Consider the following 24,449-nt stretch of genomic DNA (forward strand, 5'->3'; position numbering starts at 1 on the left):
TCACATCAATTTCGCATTTGCCACCCCTTCCCTATTCGCTTCCCAAACGCGGCATTGATTGGCAGCTTCCATCATTGTGCAGAGGCAGTACAGTTGCGAGATCTTTAAAGGGACCCTGCAACACTTTCAATAAGCGCTTTCACTCTTTCCTTCACGTCCGAAAGCACTGCGAAAGCTATAGTTATCGCCAGCACGGAGTGGCACTGCGTGACTTTGCTCGTGGCACAAGATACGCCTTCCGTTTCTGCTTTGTTTTTTGTGGCGTTTTTTTTAGGTTGCTATTGAAGAGCGTTAATTGCTGCAACTGAAGGAAAACCGGCCAACAGCCGCTACATGGCCTTAGTGCGTAATTCGAGCCGTCGAAGAACGTCAAGACCGGGAAAGAGAGAAAAATCTTTTGAGCGAGTTTACAAATTATCTGATGGACATAGAGCAGTAATTTTTGGCTGAGGTACTTTGCGACCCCCTAATCTAAGTACTGGGTGTGTTGGGTCACTACATTGCAAACATTTAGGATTTCAAAAAAAAAGTTGAAAAAAGTGTTGCAGGGTCCCTTTAAGACGAAATCAGACGCAGAAGCCTTGTCAGAGTCCGTGGTGTTCGAGCACGCGGAAGGAGAGAGACGCGCCGAGAAGGGCGCCCTTTCTAAAGCGGCGACATTATTTTTCTCCTCCCTGCCCCTAGATTTCCTGTCTTTCACGCTTAACACGAGCATGAAAAGCTCTAGAAAGGCATCTTGTGATGTTCGTTCCCTGTGCAGTGAGGGTGAGTTGCTGATGCTTTGTACGCTGCCCGCTCTCTCTCTTCTCCCTCTCTCTGCACACTTCCCGGCGCGACAGAATTTCCTCTCGCGTTGGCTCTGAAAGCCGGCGTTAGGTAAAGTTAGCACCCGCAAAGCCGTTCTGGTAAGCCGACGAGTCGGCGCTTTGCTTATGGGGTGCTACTCTCTCCACTTTGGAAACACGCTGCAGTAGCGGTGGGGAAAAAAATTCTGCAAAAATTCAGAGAGTTATCTGCTAATGCGTAGCATTCTTATGCCGCTTGTCTTGAGTGTGAGCTTTTTCAGTCAGTTTTTTTTTTCTTCTTAATCCTGTCCGACCAATTATCTCCATTTATTCCGTTATAGCGATTACAGGTGAAACTTACGCGATATCTGCATTTTTGTGGAAATACAGGGCGTTACACGGTCTTGGCTGTGGGAGTACTCGGCAAAAAATGCTACGCATTAAAAAAGCGCTGCAAAACTCAAAGCGCACGACGAAAAAAGAAAGCCGTACTGTATGGCTTTCCCGAAATAACTCACAGTGCGGTCGGCTGTAGTGAGCATTAGCAAGATATAAATTCCTGCCCAACGCAGTAAATCCTAAATCAAACGCCATTCACCTGATTTCTTATGATTGAACCTCCTCTTGGCAACCACGGGAAACGTAGAAGGTGTCGTTAACTCTATCGAACAACTGCACGACACAATCCCATGTTCCAGGTGAATATACGGCCAGAGCACAAATACCAAACTAGGGATGTGTTTTCAAACTGGTATGCTGTTGGGCCTAATTGAGCACCCCAACCGCACCGTAATTTAGAGGAGGGTGGTGAACTTCGGCAGCTTAAATGAATGTTTATATATCGCTGTGACATAAGGCCCCGGAAGTTAGTCACCGACCACCTAAAATCAGCAATGTGGACTAAATCTCGCCAGGAGATGTTGCTTGCGTGCTCACAAATTAGTTTGCGCTGGGCTGTCTGCTTGCTTACTGTCTCCCTTGCTGGCACCACTACTAGCCCAGGGATGATTCTGCGATATGAGCCGGGGGCACTGATCTGTGTTTGTTGCCATAAAGCTCGCACATTTCTTTTGGTAACATGGTTCTACGGCAGCGAATTGAACTCTTCCCTCTGTCTTCTGCTTGGCTTAATGTTGCTTGCTTCTGCGACTTGTACGAGTGCACGCGTAGGATGATTTCTGGCTGATTTCATAGACAAGCTAGTTTGTAGAGGAATGCTCCTTAGAGAAAAAAGGATGTACATAAACATTTAGTGCGCTTGTATCTAGCATTTAGTGTGCTAGTGTCTAGGCTAAATTGTTGTTCCTGACTCAGTCCTTTTCTGCTTTCCTACAGTTGGAATGAACAGACGACAATCATTTGCAAAGTTCCATGCAATGACCATAGAAGCCCCCATAACTAAGGTGAGTATTGCAAACTTCAGAAAGTGACGGGGTGGAATAAAATGGGCCAGGCTGTAAACGATGCCAATGTATCGTCAACCGTGACACTGGCAACGCGTATCTTCAATGCCTCTTGGTTTCAGGCTCAATGACTCTAACTGAAATGTCCACACCTTCAAAAGAACTCAATCGCTGGGTTTTTTTACTGTGTTGGCTTGTATATGAACAAGTTTCGCGGTATACGTAGACTTAGGTTACGCGTGTTGCACGGCCACATCTCCTTTTTCGCTGAGCAAACCCTTGCAGTGCTGAATTGTATGCTCATGTACTTCATCATCCAGCGAGCCTCCAGTTGAAGTTATTAGCAGCAGCGATGTGACGGCATATCGACTTGTTTGTTCCTGGCTTGTTATTACAAAGCGCAGATCACTGGCGGCACACGGCCGCTTGCCCCATTTCCCTGTCAGAGGGTTTCACGTTTCAATGTGGAATCCCCACATCCAAATATCAGGTGTATCAGAAAGGCGCGACTGCGTGACCCATCTACTATACTATAACATGATTTTACTGGAGAGCGCTAACTTAAAACAGTGACAACAGCAGGAGGCCCGATGACATAAAGCTCCTTGAGATAACCTGCGGAATCGTGCGAGAGCATGGGAAGCAGGGCCTGTACACGGGGTGGTGACCCAGCGCCCTTTAGGTCTCGGCGAGCGTCTCATTTTCTCGTGCTGCGCAGGTCATCAACATGCTGGTGGCAACGCAAGAGAACAGCACCGCCATGGTGGCTCAGGCCCTCGAGCGCGTCATCGAAATTCTGCGCTCCACCGAGCTCTACAATCCGCAGCTGGGTATCGGACAGGGCAAGTCGGAGGACCAGATGACCTCTGACCTGGTCACGGGACTCATCAATGTGCGTGGCCATATTTTACTTTTCCTTTTACTTTAATGCGCGCAAAAGCGGCAGGGAAGATTTGAAATCAGAAATTTGCTTAGTTTGGTTAGTGAGGTATGGTTGTGTGGATAATGCTTCTCGTAAAGTCGATCTTCGTGTATAAAACTCGGGAAATGAAATAAACGGATGCTGAGTCGAACGGCGTAATCCTTGAAAAGCATTGGACTACTTTGATAGAAGTGTGCAATAACAACATGACCGAACTAAACCGGGCGCATGTGCTTTACGCCGCAGTTAAACTTGAATTATTTTCTGTACAAAGTGTCATTGTGGTGATTTCGCTTCTCTCGAGTGCCTCTTTATAAGCACAAGGCCTTCATCCTACGATAAAATTACCCCGAGCCCATTGAAGGGCATGGGTCGGTTCAGACCACGGAGAAAGATATAAATAGGAGCGCCGACTCAGCTATCTGAGACGTTTCTCATGGAGGTGAAAAGCAAAAACGCCCATGTGTACGAGATTTCAACGCACGTTAAAGACCCCCAGGTGGTCAAAATTAATACGGAGCCCTCCACTACGGCGCGCCTCACCGCCTGTGTAGCGTCGGCACGTTCAAACCCATAGTCATCATCATCTATCTGAGACGTCCCGTAAATGCCTTCAACTCGCGGAGTACAGGGGCGCTGAAAATTGGCATTATTAACCAGCGTTACCCGCGCGCCTGCGCGCGACATTTCCTCGGCGCCTTCGCTTGTTCTCACCGCCGACCGGGACAGCTGAACGCTGTCGTCTGCTTCAACGACATTTGTAATTGGCGCAGCTTCGTGTCCGTTGCACGCCTGCCACGCACGGCTTGATGAGCTCGTTCTACAGCACCTCCTGGGTAACCGGTACCTGTCGAAATGAAATGGCCTCACGGCAAAGACATGTTAAGGAGTAGCGGTTAGCAGGGCGGGAAAACAAAAACAAAATGTAGAGACCACATGCAGACATCTGGCCGTGAGAGGTACGCTACCATATGCGCACTGCGTGCCACGAATGGGACTTCGTCACCTAACACCTAAATTGGTGAATACGTATTCGGTGGCGTTCTAACAGGCATTGAAAAGTTGAAATAAGCAAACTAGTTCTTAGAAATGGACTGGGAAGTGTGAGAACTTCGCCCGTGGCGTGACAGTCTGCTCAAGCTCAGAAGACTCACAGCCACATCCTGCGGTCTGTAAACCCGCCCAAAGCCGTATAGGGTTTAACGAGCCGGTCACTCCGCTGGTCAGTCATTTAAAGTATATAGAAACGCCTGGAACCACGGTAAGCCCCGAAATCGCAGCCGTGGAAATCGCAGCAGTTTATTTGGAGTCCGCTGGCGTTGTCGACGAGATTACACGACCGAACTGGAACAATGAGCAACTATCCATCGATTACGACTTTGGTTAAAGTAAAAATTGCGTTTGTTGATCTTGGGTTGCCCAATAACGCTGATAATGTCTTTCTATCATTACAATACGACAGCCGTCCATTTCAGGCGTTGAAATAGAAATATGCTCGCAGATGAGAATTGCGGGCGACCTTCGTAAACGTTGTTTGTGCGCAGATGCATAAATCATTAAGTGTGCGCCAGAAGAGCGAGTGAACAAGAAAGGGAGAAATTTACGCTGCATCGATTCAGCGTGAGCAGAAATAGCGCAAATTGCATGTTGTGCTGTGCGGTATTCTTCTTCTTCATTCTTTGTTTAATGCTTCCGAAGTCGCCGTTGTGCGATTGCGTCTTAGATCTGCTTGCTTAGATGAATATTTTTCGACCGGCCTCGATTGTCTGGCTTAACGCTCCCTGATAGGGAACGAGCGATCGCCTTCACGTATGTCGCGGTGTGCGATTACCCGCGCCACGCATTGCGCGCGCACCGGGATTTAGATTTGCGCATACGCATGTCTCGTGATTGCCATAGAGTTTCTTACAGTATACACTAGAGAGGAATCTGGCGCTAGCGTCTACGCGGCTCACATCAAGGTCGTCTGTGTCGTCATGGACCGCCATTATACATCGCGCTCGCCTTAGTTTCATCATTGGCTTGGATTGAAATGTTTTAGTGACCGCAAATTTAAACAAAGTGCCACAAAAACGAGAAGAATAGTGTTCAATTATGTAAGTGCAAAATAAAAACAGGCTGTTTTAAAACTAAGATAAAAAGAAGTAAAGCGTATTTTTGCCGGAACAGTTGTGCCTGCTATTCCGCAGGTCAATTAGTTACGAACAATGTTATTATTTGGGGGGTAACTCATTAGATACTGTGATTTTATTCATTTTACCATTATTTCAAATAATAAGTTGTTTGAAGAGTTTCGAAAGTTTTTTGAGCGTGCCTATGAAAACGTTGCCTTCGTGGTCAACCGGTGCACCGCGACCGCCAGCTAGTTTAACAAGCAAAATGAAAACGTGGCGTTAAACAGTCGTGGACGATGACAAGATAGGACGCATACAAGCGCCCGTATCTGCCGTATCTTGTCTTCGTCGAAGTACGTTTTGTTTCTTCTTTTCGTCGGCTACAAATTTCGCGGCGGCATATTACCCGCTCAGTCATACGTCCTTCGACTGCGGCATGAGCAACGTCAGGTGCAATCACGCATTGCCTGCTGTTTCACTGAACACGGCTACCACAGAAACGCATCAGAAACGGGAGGATTTCTGCTTGCTTGTAGCTCGTAAACATGTGAATGCATAGTGAAGAAAGCAAATCCCAAAAACCGCTTAAGGATCCAGTTGTCATGCCAAGCCCAAGCCAAAAAGGATGTATTCCCATGAACCCCCATGACGACATGGCTTACGAGGCGCAGTTTCCTCTCTAGTATACTTACTAAGAAACTCTATGGTGATTGCAGGCACAGTTTGGCATGTTTAAGGACAGATGACGCGGTGAAAGGAAACAAGCAGCTGAGGAGAGCGAACAAGGGAAGATCCACGTACACCGGCACAACGGCGAGAGGGGGTGCGAAAGAGAAAGAGAGCAAAGTGGAAGCGGCCCGCGGGGACATTTGCGGAACTGGGAAAGGATTTTTCACAGCAGAGCTGTGTAAGCTTTTGGATGCGCCGTATAGCGTTACCAGGAAAAAAAATACCAAGGTAAAAGACCGAGCGCGTGCCAGCTTGCGCCTCGTGAGGAGCGCCCGGTGTCGTCCATGCTTGTGCCCCGTGAGGAGTTCGCAAAAATGCCAAAGAATATTGAGCGCACGTGAACGCGCGCCTCGAGAGGAGCTCGCGGCGTCGGCCAGCTCGACCTTCGAGTACACTCTGTCCAGAGTTCGTGGTGTGATCTCTCGCGTGCTCCTCTCCTCGCCAGTTCCCGTGCGTTTGCGCCTGAAGTGGGAAGCACAGAAAAGTTGGCACTACAGACTCCGAGTTCGCGAGGCCTGTTGTCTCGGCCAGTTTAGCGCTTGTTAACGTGGTGCACTTTGGGAGGTATGTGAAAGCCTGCGGATAAAACGATCTGGGCCTGCCCGTCATGGAGAACTTTCAGTGGCAAGTTCGGAAATCCATGTCACGTGCAACAGCCGGGTCTCCGACGAAAGGAGGGGGGCCGCTAGCTCTGCTGTTTCGTCAGCCTTGCACCACTAGTGTATGCTGCGCCATTTTTTTTTAGGCCGCTCCTATTTATATCTGACACCGTGGCTCGTACCATCGAAAACGTCAGTAAAGAGCAGCTGCAGTGAAAATTTTGACGTTTTGAAAACCCTACGCCCATATAATCGGACTATAGAGACATGCCGGAAGCGACCGCCATTCCCTTCTCCTACCACGAGAAAAACTCGTGGGGTATGTCCGGTATGGAAAACCTGCTGACAGTAGTGAAATGCATCATTGAAAACAGCAGCTCTTATCATCGGCCCACACCTCAACTGGTCGGAAGTTTAAAATCGGAAGGCTAAAATCCTTCTGGCTCTTCCCCAATCTTTCTTCTAGCGAACCCGGCGGATAGGGTTAAACAAGCCGGTTGGCAAAATCTAAGAAAAACCGGGAAGACGTGTATAACTTAAGCACTGTCAGTTGTGCCATTTGTACGTATGACATCTGGCTGCCACCTGCTGTCACCTGGCTGTCACAGGGCCGCCAAATGGCTGTCATCTGGCTGTCACGCTGTAATTTGACGCGCTTGGGACCGGGCATCCCCAGCTTTCTGGCTCGTAGTGCCGACCGTTCAGGAACCTGGTAATCATTGCAGAAAAGTTAGTTCGCACAAAGCAAGTGGTCGACTTGGATATGTACAATGTAAAAATACTTTGTAATAGTTTTTGTGTAAGTCGTTGTCAAAAGTTGTTGCCCATAAATCTAAAGCTTATAGTTTCCATGGTTCTGAAATCTAGTAGAGCAACGAGCTTGACATTGCACACAAATCAAGGTTTCGCTTCCAATGTTAGCTGTGAGTAAACCCTTTTCGTTGCACTTAATAACTCCGCAGCAATAACTTCAGAAAGAACTGCGATAAGCCCAAAAGTTGCACTTCTTGCTCTTCTTCTTTCACGTGGTCGGCGTCAGAGTCGGGCGTAGAAAGCTCTTATCTGTTGGACGTCGTTACGAATGATAAGGTAAGAGACACTCAACGGCGCCAGTGTAACAGGTGCGGGTTAGTTTGAGACGTCAGGTTAAGTAAAACTGGATGGTCGAGACCAATTCCTAGCCGCATACTATACAGTGCTCCTCGTTGTTCAGGTTTCAACACCGAAATTGAATTTTCTGGTGTACTCCGTAAGTTCTTCTGCAGTCTTCAGCAAGTACTTCAAGCATGTCGTGGTGGCTTAGCGGCTAAGGCGCTGTGCTGCTGAGCCGAAGGACCCGGGTTTCATTCCGGCCGCAATGGCCGCTTTTCAGATAATGACGAAAAGCGAGAACGCCTGTGTGTCCAGATTTTGGCGTATGTTAAAGGTCCCCAAGTGGTCGAAATTAATCCGGAGCCCTTCACCACGGCGCGCCTCACAGAACCGGTGTAGCGTCGGTGCTTTAAACCCACCAAAATCTGAATTTCCTTGAAAAGTAGGTACTTGAATAAGTCTTGTAGCTAGACTTATGCGAGAAAACAGTGACAAATTTCGTGAACACACCAACCTAAAGAGAACAGCTATTCATGAGTTTGTCTTGTTTATAAGGTGGAGCTTGTGAGCATGCTCTTTTTTTATGTGACACATTTAAAAGGGACTCTGCAACAATCCCGATACATGCTTTCTTTCCTTCCTTCGAGTCTGGAAGCACCGCGAAAGCTATAGTTATCGCCAGCACTGAGCGGCACTGCGTGATTTGCTCGTCGCACCAGATACGCCTTCGTTTTCAGCTTTGCTTTTGTGGATTTCTTTTTAAAGTGGCAGACATTTGCATTCATTACTGCAACTGAAAAAAAGCCGGTCAATAGTCGCTACATCGCTGTAATGATATAAAGAACGCCAAGACCGGAAAAAAGAGAAGAAAAAAATTTGAGCGCGTTTCCAAGTTATCTGGTGGGCATAGGGCAGTAATTTTTGGCTGAGGTACTTTGGGACCGCCTAATCGAAGCACTGGATGTGTTGATTTACTACGTTCTGCAAGCATGTAGGATTTGGATAAAAGTTGAACAAAGTGTAGCAGGGCCCCTTTAAAAGACGCAGGGTCCCTTTAAAAGGCGCACAAAAAGAGCAGTCAACTGCAAGTGAAAATTCTGCTCGTCGATGAGAAGTTCCTCTGCTCATTTTCTAGCACTCTATACCTGAGCTAGAATCACCGAGTAGATACGAATGTAGTATGTATCATGCCCAAGTCTTTATTCTGGCCTGTCACCGCCTTCAGTCAAGTCGCGTTCGGTTGCCACGTGACGTATTTTCTTATCTTGACAACGCACCTCTGCAAAGTTGCCTTCGAAAGATAACGCAGTCATCCCACCAATTATCTCTTTTTTTTTCTTTGTAATTTTTTTTAGCTGTTGTACCTCGCAGAAGAAACGCCCGCCTCATTTCAGTGACCGTCTTAATTCCGTCTGAATACGCACTCTCTTATTCTTTTTTTCGTTTTACTTCGCGCCTCTGTACCAAGTAGGTCATCTTCGCGTTTTAGTTCTGTTTGTGGTCTGTCTGCCTGTCAAGCCGAGAAGCGGCCGAATCCTTTCCACCCCAAGCCGATCAAGTGAACGTCCGTGGTTGGTGATCGGTGCTACGCGTCGAACAAGAGGGCTGCCGAGTGCCCACCTATTTCTTCCCTAGAGCATCCCGACAAGCTTCAAGGTACGACAGCGTGTAAGATGCAAGTGATGGCCCCGGCATTGATTAACTTGGGCACATCCGAGCGTGTGGAATTATTTCAAGCCCAACACCATGCCATGCTTCTTGTGAAATTGGTAGCAGCCGCTCTTTTCCTTTGATGTGGTCAACTCTGCTTAGATTCCAAGCGACGCTTGGCCCATGGTCGCCACAATAGCGCATGCTTAGATAGAGGAGGAGGAGTTCTTCCTAACCACGCGTCGTCGTCTTCGGTTGTCGCTTGCAGACGGGCCAGAAACCGACGGGCGTCCGGCGGCTGTCTCACGAGACGGCGCTGATGAAAGGTACTGTACTGCTGGCCTGCACCTGAGGCGTCGTACGCCACAGATGCGCGCCCTTGGGATGCCGCTTCTTACGCGCTCGCACGCAGTGAACTTGATGAACGCGACGGCACCCAGCGGCGCCATGCTGCCCAGCCTGTCCACCGCGCCGTCCAAGATCATGGAACTGCTTGAAAGCGACACCAAGTGGGAGTTCGACATCATCGAGCTCGAGTCGCTCACGGGCCGCCGGTGCGTATCGTCTTCTTCGAAAACTCTTTTTCGTTTAACGTCTGCTATGGTTTCATTTCGTTACCCGCCGAAGACGTGGAAAAAATTAAAGCCGTTCCCGTCAATGTGAAAGCTGTCGGAAGTGCATGATTCGCCATAATGGGCTGTACCACCGTTATTCACTTATGCTACCGCCCCATGCAATTCACATTTCCCGCCTTCGCAGTGCTCGCGCGCCCCCTGCCTGAAATTGCGCCAGCGGGAGTTCTGTTCTCTTTGTGCTTTTCTCCCCGCACGTTCCGGCGTTGCCCTGCACATTTTGCGTTTACGTAAAAACCAACCCAACGGGCGTCTTTAACTAAAGGAACGCGGGCGCTGCCGGTTACGTATATTTTTCCTCAAATGTACCTATAGTTTTCTTTGCGCTAAACAACGAAAAGATGTATGACAAGCGCCAGCGTCTCACGAGTTTCGAATGCTTATGACTATATAAATCGCTTGGCTTTCGAAGCCTCTGGGGTACGCCACGAACAACAGCGTTACCCCGGGACGCCGCCTTGGTCGAGCGAGCGAGCTAGGACGATAAGGCGAGCGCCTAAAGTGCTCTGCACTTAAAAGCCGGCAGTAGGGGTTTCCACGCCAGCCATGGAAGAGATAAAAATAAAGGAAGCTGCGCCGTGCTCTCATTAGCTCGCCGTCGGCACTCCGTTAGGTTGTTCGAGGGACGTCACCTATAAATGTAACCGTTTAAGCAATTATTCACTTCCAGAGGCCTAAGCATGCAGTGGAAGTACAGCGCAAGCTTTATGACTGTAAACACGGGAGCGTGTGCCACGCAGTACATGCAGAGCGGTCTAGCGATAGATTGGTGAACTTTCGTAGTTCGCACATTTGGCAGATTCCCTCCCTGACAACGATTGATTGTGCTGTTGTCTGCTGTGGTTAGCTACTTGAGATATGTGAACGATTCCAGACAATACATGTACAGCTAACGGCTTTCCATCAAGCACGAAACCCAAAGAACATATTCAAACGTTTGATTTTCGCTGCCTGATTGGGCGATAAGAATGCGTAATCTTCACTTCTTCATATTTCCAGATGCCGTGACGTAACTAATGCACCAGGCAGGCATGCGATAAAGTGCTTTCAGGGAGTGCGCCCGCTAAAAGCACCCACTGTGATAGCGCGCTAGCATGTCATCAGGGCGCTCTACATGTACTGAGCGGCACGCGCTCGCATGTTTACTGTCATAAAACTTTTGACTGCACCACGCGACATTTACCTGTAGGGTTATGTGCCTGGGTTGCCAGATGCTGCCATTACTCGTTCTACAGCGAACGATGCATGCAAATCTAATGGATGGGGGAACACACACAGCGACATAAACAGGTGCTCAATAGCAAGGAGAGATGCCGCAACAGATGTATGGCTCAAAACTGTTAGAAAACGTCTTGATGATGGGGCGCATGATAAAAAAAAAACCGGGCCATCTCCACTAACGTGAAAGCTGGGGAGGGGCGAAGCATGCAGTGTATAAGTGTGTTCAGAGATTGTGTCTCTCTTGACACACGCGCGCGTTGGTATGCGCGACATCCCAATTACGAAGACGGAGGAGAAGTGGGTTTCGAAATGGAGAACTGCAAATTTTAAAGTTAAAGCGAGTACAGAGCGAAATAGAAGCAAGCGAGCGCGAACGAAAAACGAGTGTCCCGGTTTGTTCTTTTAGTACGCGTATTTGTCCATGGAGATGAAAGGTTTTGGCACGAGGCGTTGGAAAACGAGTGTACCGGTGTTTTAGTACCGTCAGCACATGAGAATACGTCGACGACGACATGAGACGCCGAGAGCCCAAGCTCCTAAGGTGCTTCGCCCCTAAAATCCTCTGGCGGTCAGAATTAATTCAGAGCCCTCCACTACGGCACGCCTCATATCCCAGGTGTAGCTTCGGCCCGTAACCCTTTCCCCCCCCCCTTCCCCCCCCCCCTTCCCCACCTAATCAAGAAGATAGAGGGACACGCAGCGCAATGTGCTTGGCGCAAAGCGCGTTTGCTCCCTCGCGTGCAGCAGTGTCCGAAAGCTAAATACGAACGGTAGATATCCACATATGCCCCTCGCAGAAGTTCGTGCTCCTCCTATACGCTGCCGCACGAGCAGCAAGAACTTTGAGTTTGCTTTACACGCGCCTCGGCGAAGCCGTTGTAACGGTAACCGGCCAGTTTCCAAACAGCCCTCCATCCTGTTTCGCAGCCGTCGCAGGCGGTGTGGGAGCCGTGTGTGTTAAGGTAGCGAGAAACGTTAGCGCAACCTTTGAAAAGAAGGCCAGCGGTTATCTCAGTCGAGGTCGGCCAGGAGAACCGAAGCGAAAGCCTTGTATTGCCACAAAATGAGAATGCCGGTTTAGCCATTACTCATCCCGAAAGAAGTGCCTAGGCGCCTAGATGCAGTGGGCGGTGAACAGCGTGCTGCACCCTTCGCCAGAACACCCACACCTTGCTCAATAAGGCTTTTCTTCCACCTCTGCCTGCATTGTGCACTACTGCAGTTTATAACCGCGATAGAAAAAGATTTGGGGTTTTATAGTGCTCAGCGCATGTACGGCAGCAAACGATGCTTCATTCACTCACTGAGAAGTTAAACCATTTAAACCAGAATTTTAATTCACCCGCTAAATCGTATTTCATGACTTCAACGATGACTGATCCAGGGCAGGTACTGAAGACGGGAGTATGTGGACTAAGGCAACTTCCAACGGCCAAAACATCCCTTTTTCTTAGCCTGGTCACTCATAGATGGCGTAACAATACTGCTCGAAGACCATATTGTCCGCAGACGGATTTCCTGGCTGATTGTTACGGTTGATAGTAATCGGGTCGTAAAAGAGTGAGTATGACTCCTCAGGAAGGATCACGTAAGTGCCGGTGTCGATTATGCAAGTTAGCCAGTGTCGTATCAGACAAGCCAACGCGCCGACGGCTGTTCAATGTCGGCTGGCATGGTGAGCGCCGCATGCACTAGCGCTTCTAAGTTTACATGTTCGTTCGGAATCCCCATTTTTTACCCCACCATTCTTACTGCCGTAAAAAGAATGTGCACAGAATTTGAGTGCAAATAGCTTGTTCTGTTAGCTGATAATCCCTGTTTAATTTGCATTGGATTTTGTCGGCCTCACCAACCGCAACAAATTGCCCATAATGCGTCATAAGTTCAGCGCGGAAAAGTCGCTAGTGAGGCACATGGCTATTGTTTTCCTCATTATACAGCTTATTGTAGTGAAGTTAGCGTTAAGCATGGTGCAAGTGTCCTTCTAATGAAGCAATCTTTCGAATGAACCAAACTTGCATTTTGCCTTCATGGCAGGCTAAAGCCTCGTGGACCTTCAATAGATCTTCGGTCGAAGTAACTTTGCGACCGCTCCTGTCACCGCTCGACCAGCCCCCTGAACAGGACCCTCCGAAACTCGTTCAGATCGCTCGCCATCGCCAGGAGCCTCCCGCTTGCCCCCCGTCGGTACATTGACCTGTCAAGGGGGCTCGTGTTGAAAGGGACCGACAACCGATTCTTGTTGAGTGCATGTCCTCTGGCTCACGTGACTGCCGGCGTTTTATGCAGTAAAAGCTCGTTAATTCGAACTCGGAGGGGACCATAAAACTGCCCAATTTAAGCGGAGTTCGAATTAGCGGGCGGGAGCTAGAATTAATGGACATCGCGCCGCACTGCGCGGGCAGAACTCAAAGGAGCCACATCTGTACTCGTTATCGCGAATTAGACGCTACTACACGATTGTGGCAGGTGATTTAGTAAATGATAGTGGCATGCGCCAGAGCACTGGCGCCGGTGGCGCGGCGCCCTCTGTAGAAGCGAAATAGGCTTTTGCAGGAGCGTAGTGTGCCCACCACGCTGTTTTTTCTGTTTCGTTGTTTTGCATCTCGTAAATTTGGTCTGGATTGGATTTGCAACACATTGTAATCAGTCAGGGCCGACTTCTTCAACGAGGAGCGATGAAACCAGGGGATCATAGTTCGAATTAACCGTTCTGGATACCGACGCGTTCGAATTATCGGGGGTCTTCCCCCATTGAAATATACAGTACTGTGCCGGGACAAGGGGGTAAGTTCGAATTAACTGGAACTTCGAATTAGTAAAGATCGAATTAACGAACTTTTACTGTATGCAGTAAAACTTCGTTATAACGGAGTTGAATGAGTGTCGTAATGTACTTTGTTATAAGCATTACTTTGTTGTCGCGAATGTCTATTCCTACCGACAATTTACATGCAAGAGACGATTCGCTCTCCTCATAAACTCGCAGAAGCCGGCAAAAACAAGAAAAACAAGCGACAAAATAGCGAATAATCGTTACATCATTCACGCCAAGCGCAGCTCATCCATGATCATTCGACAGCACACGAGCTGGCGGCTCAATTATCAGAGAAAAAGTTCTTGAACGATTTTTTCAGCGCCTTTTTTGGGCAAATGATGGCTTCTTTCAGCTGCGGACGTGATGTCAAGTTCGTCCTCGACGTCATCGTGAGCGCTAAAGAAGCGCCGCAGCAGGTTCGCCTAATTTTGGTAGGGTGGCTGGCGGAGCATAAGGGCACCCGACCGGCAGCCCGGGAGACTCGCGCGTGTTGCCAGGCGCTTGCAGCCATTTTAGCGCGAGGTTTTGTTGTACTGGGGTAACCACAAGCAATTTCTGAATAAAGCGGTGGAAATCCTTTTAATTTGCCACTGAAAATTTTGAAGTCTGAAGGGTGGCGCCACGTAGTGTGTAAATGTGACAATACCGTACTTTTACACAAACAGCTCCGTCGGTTTCGATGCGTGATTCGAAAACCGCATAAACTAGTAGGAAAGACTACATTTATATTGTTCTAGCCGGGGAATAGTTTGAGTACCTGTTTTCGCCTCATGTATAGTTAAAAGTATGTTGCTGCATGGCCCGCTGTCATGGTTTCCAGCATTCGTTTGGCAGCATACTTGTGAATGGTAGATCTAAACATTTTACTCTAAGACGTTCTAGGGCCCTATCAGGGAAACGTTTTCGGTTCAAGGTGTTCTAGCTGCAGCCCTTTCATTTGGGATAGAGATCAAATCCTCCGCGAAAATCGGTTCTCTGTCCCTCTAACGTACGGCAGTGGCCTACGCTCCTCCGGCGCTGCGCCCCGTTGCCCGTTATTAAAACACTTCTCCAGAGCTGTTTCCCTTTTCCGTTGCGCTCCCCGATTTTCTGTGCGACTCTATTTGCCTCGAAACGATTTTCTGTACCTTACATGCTCCATAATTAAAAGCCTGAAGAAGCAAGGGAGGCTTGTTACCGCAGTAAAGGGAATGTGGCAAGCAACACAAATTACGCTGTGCACACCAATTTGCGGGCAATGTACTCTATTTCAGATTAACATTCACGGGGGGAGTAAATATTGTTGGGCACGCAACGTGAAAGGCCGGCATTGTCAGCTTCGGCTGAGTGCATTCCCTGGTATGTGCATGTTTGCACCAGTTTGTTCAGCGTACGGCCGGCAAGCATGCAAGAGTCGTTGACATAGCGAGGCCTAATAGATCTCGCCATCCTTCGGCAATCACGAGAAATCGCGTGAAGTTAAATTTCTAGTCCGTGCAGACAGAGTGGACGAGTCCACCGTGTGTGTACCTCGTACATGAAGCGCTGTGCTAATCGCAGGCCGCTCATCTGGCTGGGCCTGTCGCTGTTCTCGAAGCTGAACGTGCACACCAGCCTGGAGTGCGACGACGCCACAATCCGCAGCTGGCTGCAGCTGGTCGAGTCGCACTACCTGGACAACCCGTACCACAACTCAACGCACGCCGGGGATGTCATGCAGGCCACCGCGTACTTCCTGCTCAAGCTGCGCAAAAAGGTACACGCTTGAAAATGTACCTGCGTTTCGCATTTGCCGCATCGTGAATCGAAGACAACGAAGCCTAACTTGCTCTTTCTCGGAATGCGAAGAACGCCCGAATGCAGCACAAAAAACCGCGTCGCGGAGTTTCTCGACCACAGCTTAGTACTGGTCCTAGTGCGCACCGCAGTGGCGCAGCGGCTAAAAAGCTGTCGAACCCACGACGTCACGGGTTTGACTTCCTTTCGCGGAAGCTGTGTTTCTCATGTAAGCACAATACAAAAACTCCCGGGTACATGGTAGCTCTATGCATACGGAATACCACCGATTATTTAAACTATTCAGCAGCTCTCCCAAACGCCGCGCCCAGTGATGGCCAAAGTTGGAGGTCGGTCGCGTCAGAGCTAACGTTTGCATTTCTGGGATAATTCCACACGCAGATACTGTTATAGAACGGGATGCGGACGCGAGTCCATGGCTGAGCCGAGCCGGGTTTATTCGCCACCTTTTTCTCTAGCCCTCTGGTGGCGATAGTCGGCCGTTAGCCACCTTTGTCCTCTTCGTCGTCTTTAGTAAATCCGTAATATACTCCCACCCCCGATGGTGACACTAGTGGAGTAGTGCGGAGCAGGATAGTGTAGGTTTGCCATATATAGGTCCGATGTCATTCACGTGAAGACGAGAGGTGGTAGGTGCCTTCCTGCTTTATCCTCCATCGATGCTTGGAGCACGATGCGTTCGTTTTGCTACCCTCTTGGCTCGGACGGGGCACGCAGTTTTTCTTGAATGGGACTGTCCTCTGAATGAGGCAATAAAGTTAGTCCTCGAGCGAACATGTATTCGTATTCGGAATGCAGTCTCAATATTCTGGTCAGTGGTCCCCTTTTCTTTTCCTCTTCGCTTTCAATGTTGCTTTCCATGTTTGCTGGGTGTTTTGCAGTTGCGTATGTATCGATGCCACTGAACTGGTTTTGCGTACTTGTGGTGGAAAGGACGCTTCACTTTCACGTGTACGGGTTTGTACGTTTCGAGATTCGCTGCCAAGCCAATCGTTAGGTAACCGCGGTGCACGAATGAATGTCTTCCTGTCGTTGCACGCGGGACCCCTGTCATGCCTTGACTTCATCCGAGTGTTGCCCATGCGCGATGGCTTCTTGGGTTTGGCCCCGTGCGCATCCGAGTCTGGGATTGTATTGTCCCCGCTTCGGCGAAATGCCACAACGCCGGCTGCTTCGTCAAACTCGGCCTTGCCGTTACGTCCCGCGGCCTCTTTCACCGACGACGTTGCAAAGGTAGGGGCGCTGTGCCACTCAGTCCTCTCTTCCACTGAAGACGACGAACCCACGGCTTCTAAGGCAGCCCTTGTTGCGAAGGGGAGTACTGCATTGGCCGCGTCCTTTCTCTGAAAGGTTCCACCTCTGGGAGGCCCCTGCTTGTGTTGACGTGGCGACGAAGTCTTCGTCGTGGTAAACGACTTCCTAAAAGTTGCCTCAGACATTCGTTCCATTAGCGAAACCTTAGTCCGACTTATCGTGTACGATAACTCTTCGGCTTTTTGCAAGTCTTTTACGAAGCTGTCAAAGTCTAGAAGGCTCTGAATCTGCCCGCTCAGCTTTCGAAGTTCGACTTGTCTTTGTACTTCCATACGGCACAAATCAATAAGCATACTTATATTCGATGGTGAGGATTGCAAGACACGAACAGTTTTCTCGGCTAATTCAGTTATGTCCGCCCAGAGGATAGCCCACGAACTTCGAAATTTTTACGCGACCTGGCTGTCATCTCAACCAGTGGGCACTGCGATGCAAGGGTCGGGGTTGTCTCATGGCTGGGGTTAATTTCTGGGTTCCGGAGGGTCTTCGTCCAGCACGCAGCCGTGGCAGGCACCGTTCAAGAGTGAGGTCTCCGAAATATGAAGATCCGACGTACGCGAGGTCACGCACTAAATTGAAGGCTCTGCGCCGTGAAGTCCGCTGGTCCGTTGTTCCCGGGTTTCACGGCACCATAATGTATAGAACGGGACGCGGGTCCATGGCTGCGCCAAACCAAGTTTATTCGCCTCTTTTTCCTCTAGGCCCCCGACGGTGATAGTCGGTGTTAGCCGCCTTTGTCCTCTTCGTCTTCTTTAATAAATCCGCAATAGATTCTACGCGTCTCTGACGTTGTCCCTTTCGATTTGCAGGAAATATTCGATCCACTGGACGAGGCCATATGCATGATATCGGCTGCGGTTCACGACATCGATCATCCGGGAAAGTCGAGTCCGTTTCTCTGCAACTCGGACAACGAGCTGGCCATCCTCTACAATGACCGGTGAGTTCGCTTTTACTCTTACATAGATGCACGTTATCTGTCTTGTTTGCGCGCAGTAGTACGTGCATAGGCTGGCACCTTGTTCTTTGTTGGGCGGTACACTTTTGACGCCTCGCGTCTGACTGCCTGTTTCGGCCATCCGGCACCTTATACACGTCAAGCTCGTTCGTTAATATTCCAGCCTTGAAAAAAAGGCTACCGCAACTGTCTTGATGCGTCTGCATGCCGGAACTTTTCGCTCATTTGCTTTCGACAAATATCGGTGCTGTCCGGTAAAGCGCCTACCCAAAAGTTTCCCTTGCGAAAAAAAAAAACGCTTCCTTCTGTACACTCATGGGCAACGACCAAACTGAGACGAGGAAACGGCGGGTGAAAGGTGCTGGTGGCCCGGCCCAGGCAAAATTGATAGGCGCGACCATATAAAGATGGGTTCGTGAGTGTCCTTCGCTGCTTCCCTGCGAATCCCCTAGTTTAGTTTTCTAGATAAGGTATATCGCGACAAGCCGGTGAAAGTTACCTGTCGCGTAGCAGACGAAACCGCCATATTCGATGGCAAACGGCGGGGGACACTCTAGAACGCGTATTTTGTCCCTTCCCGGCTTTACATTCTCGCAGATAAGGTACGACCCCCAGTATCTTTCAGCTGCTGTTCTGCCGTTAGAGGTTAGGCTGTTCACGACCATACTTTCCTACAGCTGCTCGAGTTTTATGAGGCGAGTCTGATGACGCTGGTGATTAGTGCTGCGTAATTTTACTTGTCGTAAGTTTCTATCGCGGCGAGCGCCGGCCTATAGGCACGTGTTTTGACCGTAGGCTCGGCGTTGTTAATACGGTATCGTGGAGCCACCGATGGCTGCACATTTTGCTCAGCGTCACCCATCGCTCTATGGATAGGTACCTTCCGCATTAGGGCAGGGCGTAAACGCCAAGAAATAGAGCGTATTCATCGTTTTGGTGCGAAGCACTACTACCGTACGAATCGGTATACAGCCTTTGTTTGTATAACACCTCTTGTCAGCTAGTCAAAAGGAAAAAACCTGTGCGGGGAAAAGGGGTCATTGGTCATTGTACTTATGTTGTTCAAACTGCGGCTCTTGGTAATCTCCTCCGCGATGAGCTGCTTGCTCTTTGTGCAACACAGCGGAAAGTAACGTACACTCCACCGTGCCGCCGATATTTCCCAGGGCCCCTTTTCGCTGAACACCGTAGCGTGTGCTGTTATCCATGGCAAGCGCAGCGCAAGGCTGTGACGGACTGACTCTTTGTGCTGTGGCAAGCGCAGCGACTGGCTGTGAGAGACACGCGCGATGATTGCTTATGCAAAGCAGCCACACATCAGGGTGACTCCACACTCCTGGACGCCTGAGCTGGGCGCAGAGATAGGGAGGAATATCAAGTACAGAAGCTAGACCTCTACGCGTGTGAAATAGGTTCGATGTCAGCTATACCTAGCGCTTTTACAATTCGCGCCAGCATTCACGCTTTTATATTCTTGCCAGTCAAACAAAACAAGAAATCATGCGCCCCTCTGTCTAACGACGACGATGGCTGAAAGCAAAGCTTTCTCGTGATGGATCCTTTGGTCGGCCAATCTCGCACAGCGAGTATGTGTTACTCTGGAGGTACGCACCACTCTTCGATAATACCAACAGCAACTCTCAGGTGTGCACTCCGTAGGCCTAACGTTTGGGTTTGGGTTGTGTGGCGCCAATCTGTACTTGCTGCTTGGCGTTCGCTTCGACCATGTCCAAATGGAGGAATGAGATCATAACGCGAGGGCTTAGGTTCCGTTCCGGCCAAGGGAAGCGTTTTTTCTTCAACTTCACCCAAGATAATTCATCATGATCGTCAGAGAAAGTTGGCTTTCCTGCGGGGCATATCAATTAACCTACAACGGCGCAAGTGAGGACACTAAAGCTTCGCTGTAAAACTGCGCTTTTTTTTTCTCCTGTAAAGCGTGCTCTACCCTGTGCACGCGTGAAAAAGGAGAAGCTCACTTGTGACGGTGAGGGAGTGGGTGTGAAAATATGGCAGCCTCTCGGCCCATGCGAGGAGCCTAACTGTAGGGAGTTCTCTTAGTTTAATGTGGCAAATATGTAAAACGTACAGTAAATCAGCCATGTAAGAGTCTCTATCACATTTTATCTATGCCGGCTGCAAAGCGAAAATTGGTGATATACATATACATGTCATATACATGGAATACCCTTGGCTGGCTGTCGCCACAATGACTCTTACCGCGGTGGGCAAACAGTCCTGCCCCTCATAAGTTACAAGTGGATCAATTAAAAAGGCGGAGTGGGTTCGATGATGACTATGACGGTGGGGCATGACGTATGACGTACGTACGCGTGTGAAGACACAACTTAACGGTCATCATAGTGATTGGTCATCACGATGGAGTTGTTAATCGTGACCACAGGCGGCGTAGGGGGTAGGTGTTAGGGCAGAATTGAATTTGCATTTAAAAAATATGTTATTTCCAAGGTGGGTGCGAGGCACAGCAATGGCTGAAAGCACACTATAAAGTCCCAATCTTAAAACCATAGGCCTGCAGAATACTCCTCAAAAGTTCATCCCGAGTGGGATTGTGTGAAAGAGGAGGAGATGCCAGAAGGACACCTGCGACTAGTTTAGTATGTGGACGAATGTTTCAAATAGGGTGCATACGGACAGCTGTACACATACATGATCAAACTTTTCAGCGTCATAATCATGAGCTCCTATTCTGTGCAGCCCCAATCCATTATTCGTCCCAATGTTTCTTATTTCATTCCTCCGTAGAGTATTCGTGCGTGCGCTCGTGAACACGCCCTTCACCTGGGGTCATAACTTCTTCGAAAAAACATTATATATTGATGAGAGCGTTCATGGGGTCAGTTTTTCTTATTTCATAAAGTCCAGTGTTAATAAATTCACTTCTTCCTTGAGCGCTTGACAACGCCCTCGGAGGACTTTTCTTGAGGCTCTCCTTTCGCTTCCGCTATGCTCTCTTTCTCTCTCTCTCTATCTGTGCATATATATATATATATATATATATATATATATATATATATATATATATATATATATATCACGTGCTCACGGAGACTCGATGTTCGCAAATGTCGTGAAGCTGTCCTGAGGTTCCGGCGGGGCTGAAGTAATGGGTGCTATGATCACAGTGCTCCACCGCGTTCCTAGGCGTAACTCTTCCTCACCTCTTCGTCACTTCGTAACTCTTCGTCACTTCTCGTAACATCTGCGGGAAACCTACCACGCTATGAAGGCAATCTCATTAAAGGTTCAAAAGTGCGCTATTGTTGTTGTTCTTTTTTTGTTTTTTTTTTTTGTTTTTTGGCGCTAAACGTTACTTATGAAAGACGCGATTTCGCAGGGGGTTTGGTGGCTGAAAATTGATCCCATGGATACACACCACGGTCATAAGTGACCCCCCCCCCCCCCTCCTGCCATTGTTGAGTGTAAATCGGTCTGTAAACCAGCTTTAAGGCTATCAAGTCCTGTTTCGTTAAGCTGTCATAAATACTAGAACCGCAGTGTTCTCGTCTTTCGGAATTTTTCTTGGTCACTCCAACGTTGCGCTCATGAAGGTCGCCAGGGGTGCGACGTCGTTGCAGACAAGCCTGTTGTGACACACACCTGATTCAAGAACTGGCACGCATGGCAGCTCATGCCAAAATCTGTATGCGTACCATGCTGATGTCAGATGACGTCCGTGAAAACGCCCGGTCTCTTCTTCTGCTCATGGCAGCTGAATCCGAGTTGACGCGTCCCCGCGTTTTATTTAACGCAGGTCCGTGCTGGAGAGTCACCACGCGGCCTTCGCGTTCAAGCTGACCCTGTCGGACGAGAAGGTGAACATCTTCCAGAGGCTCGACCGCGAGGTGTACCGCTCGGTGCGCGCGTCCATCATCGACATGGTGCTGGCCACCGAGATGAAGGTGCACTTCGAGCACCTGTCCAAGTTCATCAACGTCTTCCAGAAGCCCATCCAGGAGGACGAGCCCTTCGAGCCCGAGGTGTGACCACCACTCGTCTGCGTTTGTTCACTAGTGGCATGCGCTAATTTTTGGCTGAAGCTTGACCTATTCTTGTTTTCTTTTGTTTCCCTGTTCGGATAAGTTTTTGACACGTTTCCACATATGCCGGGTATGGAAGCGATTAGCCGGAGTCTCAGACCGGGGTCATGAGTAGGAAGACGAGACGTCACGAGACGGTTCTGAGTAACGTCACTTCCCAAATCTTATAAACGGAGATGCTTTTGACATAACAAAAATACCAAGCGTTCTTAGTCGGAAACCCTGAGAAGACTTAGAGACAATAGGAGTTTACGTGGTATGTGTATCTTAAACAGCTAAAGTTTTGTGGAGCACGGAAAAGGTGATTTGAAGCAATTTGCTACTTTCGTGGCAGCACGGCGACTGCTACGTAGCGAGAAATCCCTGACGTAGAAAAAAACGGTTGCATGTCCGCAAAGGATAGAGAACGTTCTTCACGTTCTCTTGTGGTTCGTAAGCATTTCCGTGTGGCTGCACGCGTTTGGCGTTTTGGGAAGTCGTTAGAACTACCTTAGAACACAAACCCTTGTGGTTGTCATCGAACCAGGAAGATTGAACAACATTTCTTTGTGTAAAAACAAGCCTACCCACCCAGCATAATCCTTCTCATGAGTCCTCCGTCTTACTGTGTCGACATGTCGCGCCACGGCTTTAGAGCATTTGATGAAGACACCACATCAGCTCCTGCTGACAGAGAGCGTTGTGCACGTTGTGGTACCCAGCTGCCAAAAGGTAACCATGGGGTAGAGTTAAACGAAACGGAATATGTAGCACCATAATAAAAGGTGTGTGCATGTGTGTGTGTGTTTGTCGGGGGTGAGGGGGTGGGCATTACTGCTCCGTAAGTTTTGCACCATAAAGTCTAAAGATTCACGAATATCGCAGTCGCCCGTTTGGATGCGTGCTGCGGTGTGCAAGAATAGCGGGGTAACAAAATGTTGAAAGTGAACCCCTCGACCTTTGTTACTTTTTCTTTCCAAACCCTTTTCCCCAGCCCCTAATTTTCCTCCCATTTCCGCCACAACGTGAATGTATACGGTACTCGTAACTCCAAAAGAAAAGAAATAATAAATTAGGTGAGGATAATTGATACCGCACTCTTCGGCGATTGCCAAACCATCTTTGAAAGTGGCAGCTAAATTAACAGATTTCGCAGCGTGGCAGACGGAAAAAGCGACTAACAAACACCCACTGACAGCGTTTCTGAGCCTTCAGCTCCCATTTGTCGCGTTGTGGAAAAATGAACAACTCGTCCAATTTGGCACAGTTCCTAAAACTTTAGATGCCTGCGTGATCAGTTTCCTCGCCACTTTTTCATTTGGGCATCCTCACTCGCGAGGCTAGGATCTCTGCTAGCAGCATCAGAGCGGTTCAGAATAAAAGCTACCGATTGACAACTCTCACCAGGGGATAAATGGGAGGGTGCTTCAGCTCGTCAACGGAGTGAATGTTCTACCAGTGAATGCTGGCGTGAACGCTGCATCCCCGGGAAGAAAGTACGGGCTGCAGCTTAGTGTCGGGGCCGCGTGCTTCGCAGGAGCACGGAGACGCCGCGGCAGGGCTGCGCTGCCCCGACAACGTCATTCTCATCAAGCGCATGCTCATTAAGTGCGCCGACGTCTCCAACCCGGCCAGGCCCCTTTCGCTGTGCAGCCAGTGGGCCTACCGGATCGCCGAGGAGTACTGCGCTCAGGTGCGAAAAGACACGCCTTCCTTCTCTCTACCTCCTTTTTCTTGTTTGTGTACAGGGTGTTACCATGTAGGCTACGTAACCGCCTGCTGCACGCAGCAAGAACTAAGGGATGCCTCCAGAGTGAAGTTATACGTAGGTTTCGTGTGGCGTCCCCGCAACCCTTGCTGATTTGCCCCTCTAAAGGCCGACCTCCATGCAGCGAAGTTTCTCGGCGAACTTGGCACGGCGAACGCCGTGGTTTGACGCGCCGCTCAGTTTTCGTCCACCCCAACCTCCATGCAACGTGACGCGGCGAACGCCGCCGATGGAAGACAGGACAGGAAGTACAACGAAGTACGAGGCTGTGATTGGCTGCGGCCTCAAAATGCAGTTTGCCGCTTCCGGTCGCGTTCGCCGCCGCACGTTCGACATCTAGCTCGCGTAGATCACCGGCGAACAGCCGTATTCTCGACGCCGGCGGCGGAGCGGCCGCCGCCGGGCGACGTTCGCCGCCTTTTCGCCTACATTTCGCTGCATGGAGGTCGGCCTTAAGTCTTCTCAGCACTGCTCGAGATGGAAGTGGCGAACAAGTTCACAGCCTTCACTGTACAAGCAGTGCTCCAGCATGGGAGCTGCAGTGATGTCAGAGCTAACTATGTAGTTTACGGAAATTAACCCCAGTACGCCTACGCCTATCTACGCCTATCTACAGAAATCTACGCCT

The 24,449-nt window shown here is 49.3% G+C and overlaps 1 protein-coding gene across 5 annotated transcripts in view; it reads left to right on the forward strand.

Moving 5' to 3' along the window:
- LOC144169901 (high affinity cAMP-specific and IBMX-insensitive 3',5'-cyclic phosphodiesterase 8B-like) overlaps nucleotides 1-24,449 on the forward strand; it is a 369,064-nt gene that overhangs the window by 335,588 nt on the left and 9,027 nt on the right. For 3 of the 5 annotated variants that reach the window (XM_077699326.1, XM_077699328.1, XM_077699330.1), the window contains 9 exons: nucleotides 685-765; nucleotides 2,121-2,188; nucleotides 2,907-3,080; nucleotides 9,563-9,620; nucleotides 9,707-9,848; nucleotides 15,505-15,700; nucleotides 17,865-17,995; nucleotides 21,789-22,014; nucleotides 23,591-23,746. In XM_077699326.1, the coding sequence (XP_077555452.1) occupies nucleotides 685-765; nucleotides 2,121-2,188; nucleotides 2,907-3,080; nucleotides 9,563-9,620; nucleotides 9,707-9,848; nucleotides 15,505-15,700; nucleotides 17,865-17,995; nucleotides 21,789-22,014; nucleotides 23,591-23,746 (1,232 nt within the window). The remainder of the gene's footprint in view (nucleotides 1-684; nucleotides 766-2,120; nucleotides 2,189-2,906; nucleotides 3,081-9,562; nucleotides 9,621-9,706; nucleotides 9,849-15,504; nucleotides 15,701-17,864; nucleotides 17,996-21,788; nucleotides 22,015-23,590; nucleotides 23,747-24,449) is intronic. The other 2 variants (XM_077699327.1, XM_077699329.1) reach the window with 2 other exon arrangements.

Source organism: Haemaphysalis longicornis, unplaced genomic scaffold, assembly GCF_048455015.1.
Source record: "Haemaphysalis longicornis isolate Haplotype H1 unplaced genomic scaffold, Haemaphysalis longicornis Haplotype H1 scaffold_2, whole genome shotgun sequence".
In the NCBI taxonomy this organism is placed as follows: Eukaryota; Metazoa; Arthropoda; class Arachnida; order Ixodida; family Ixodidae; genus Haemaphysalis; species Haemaphysalis longicornis.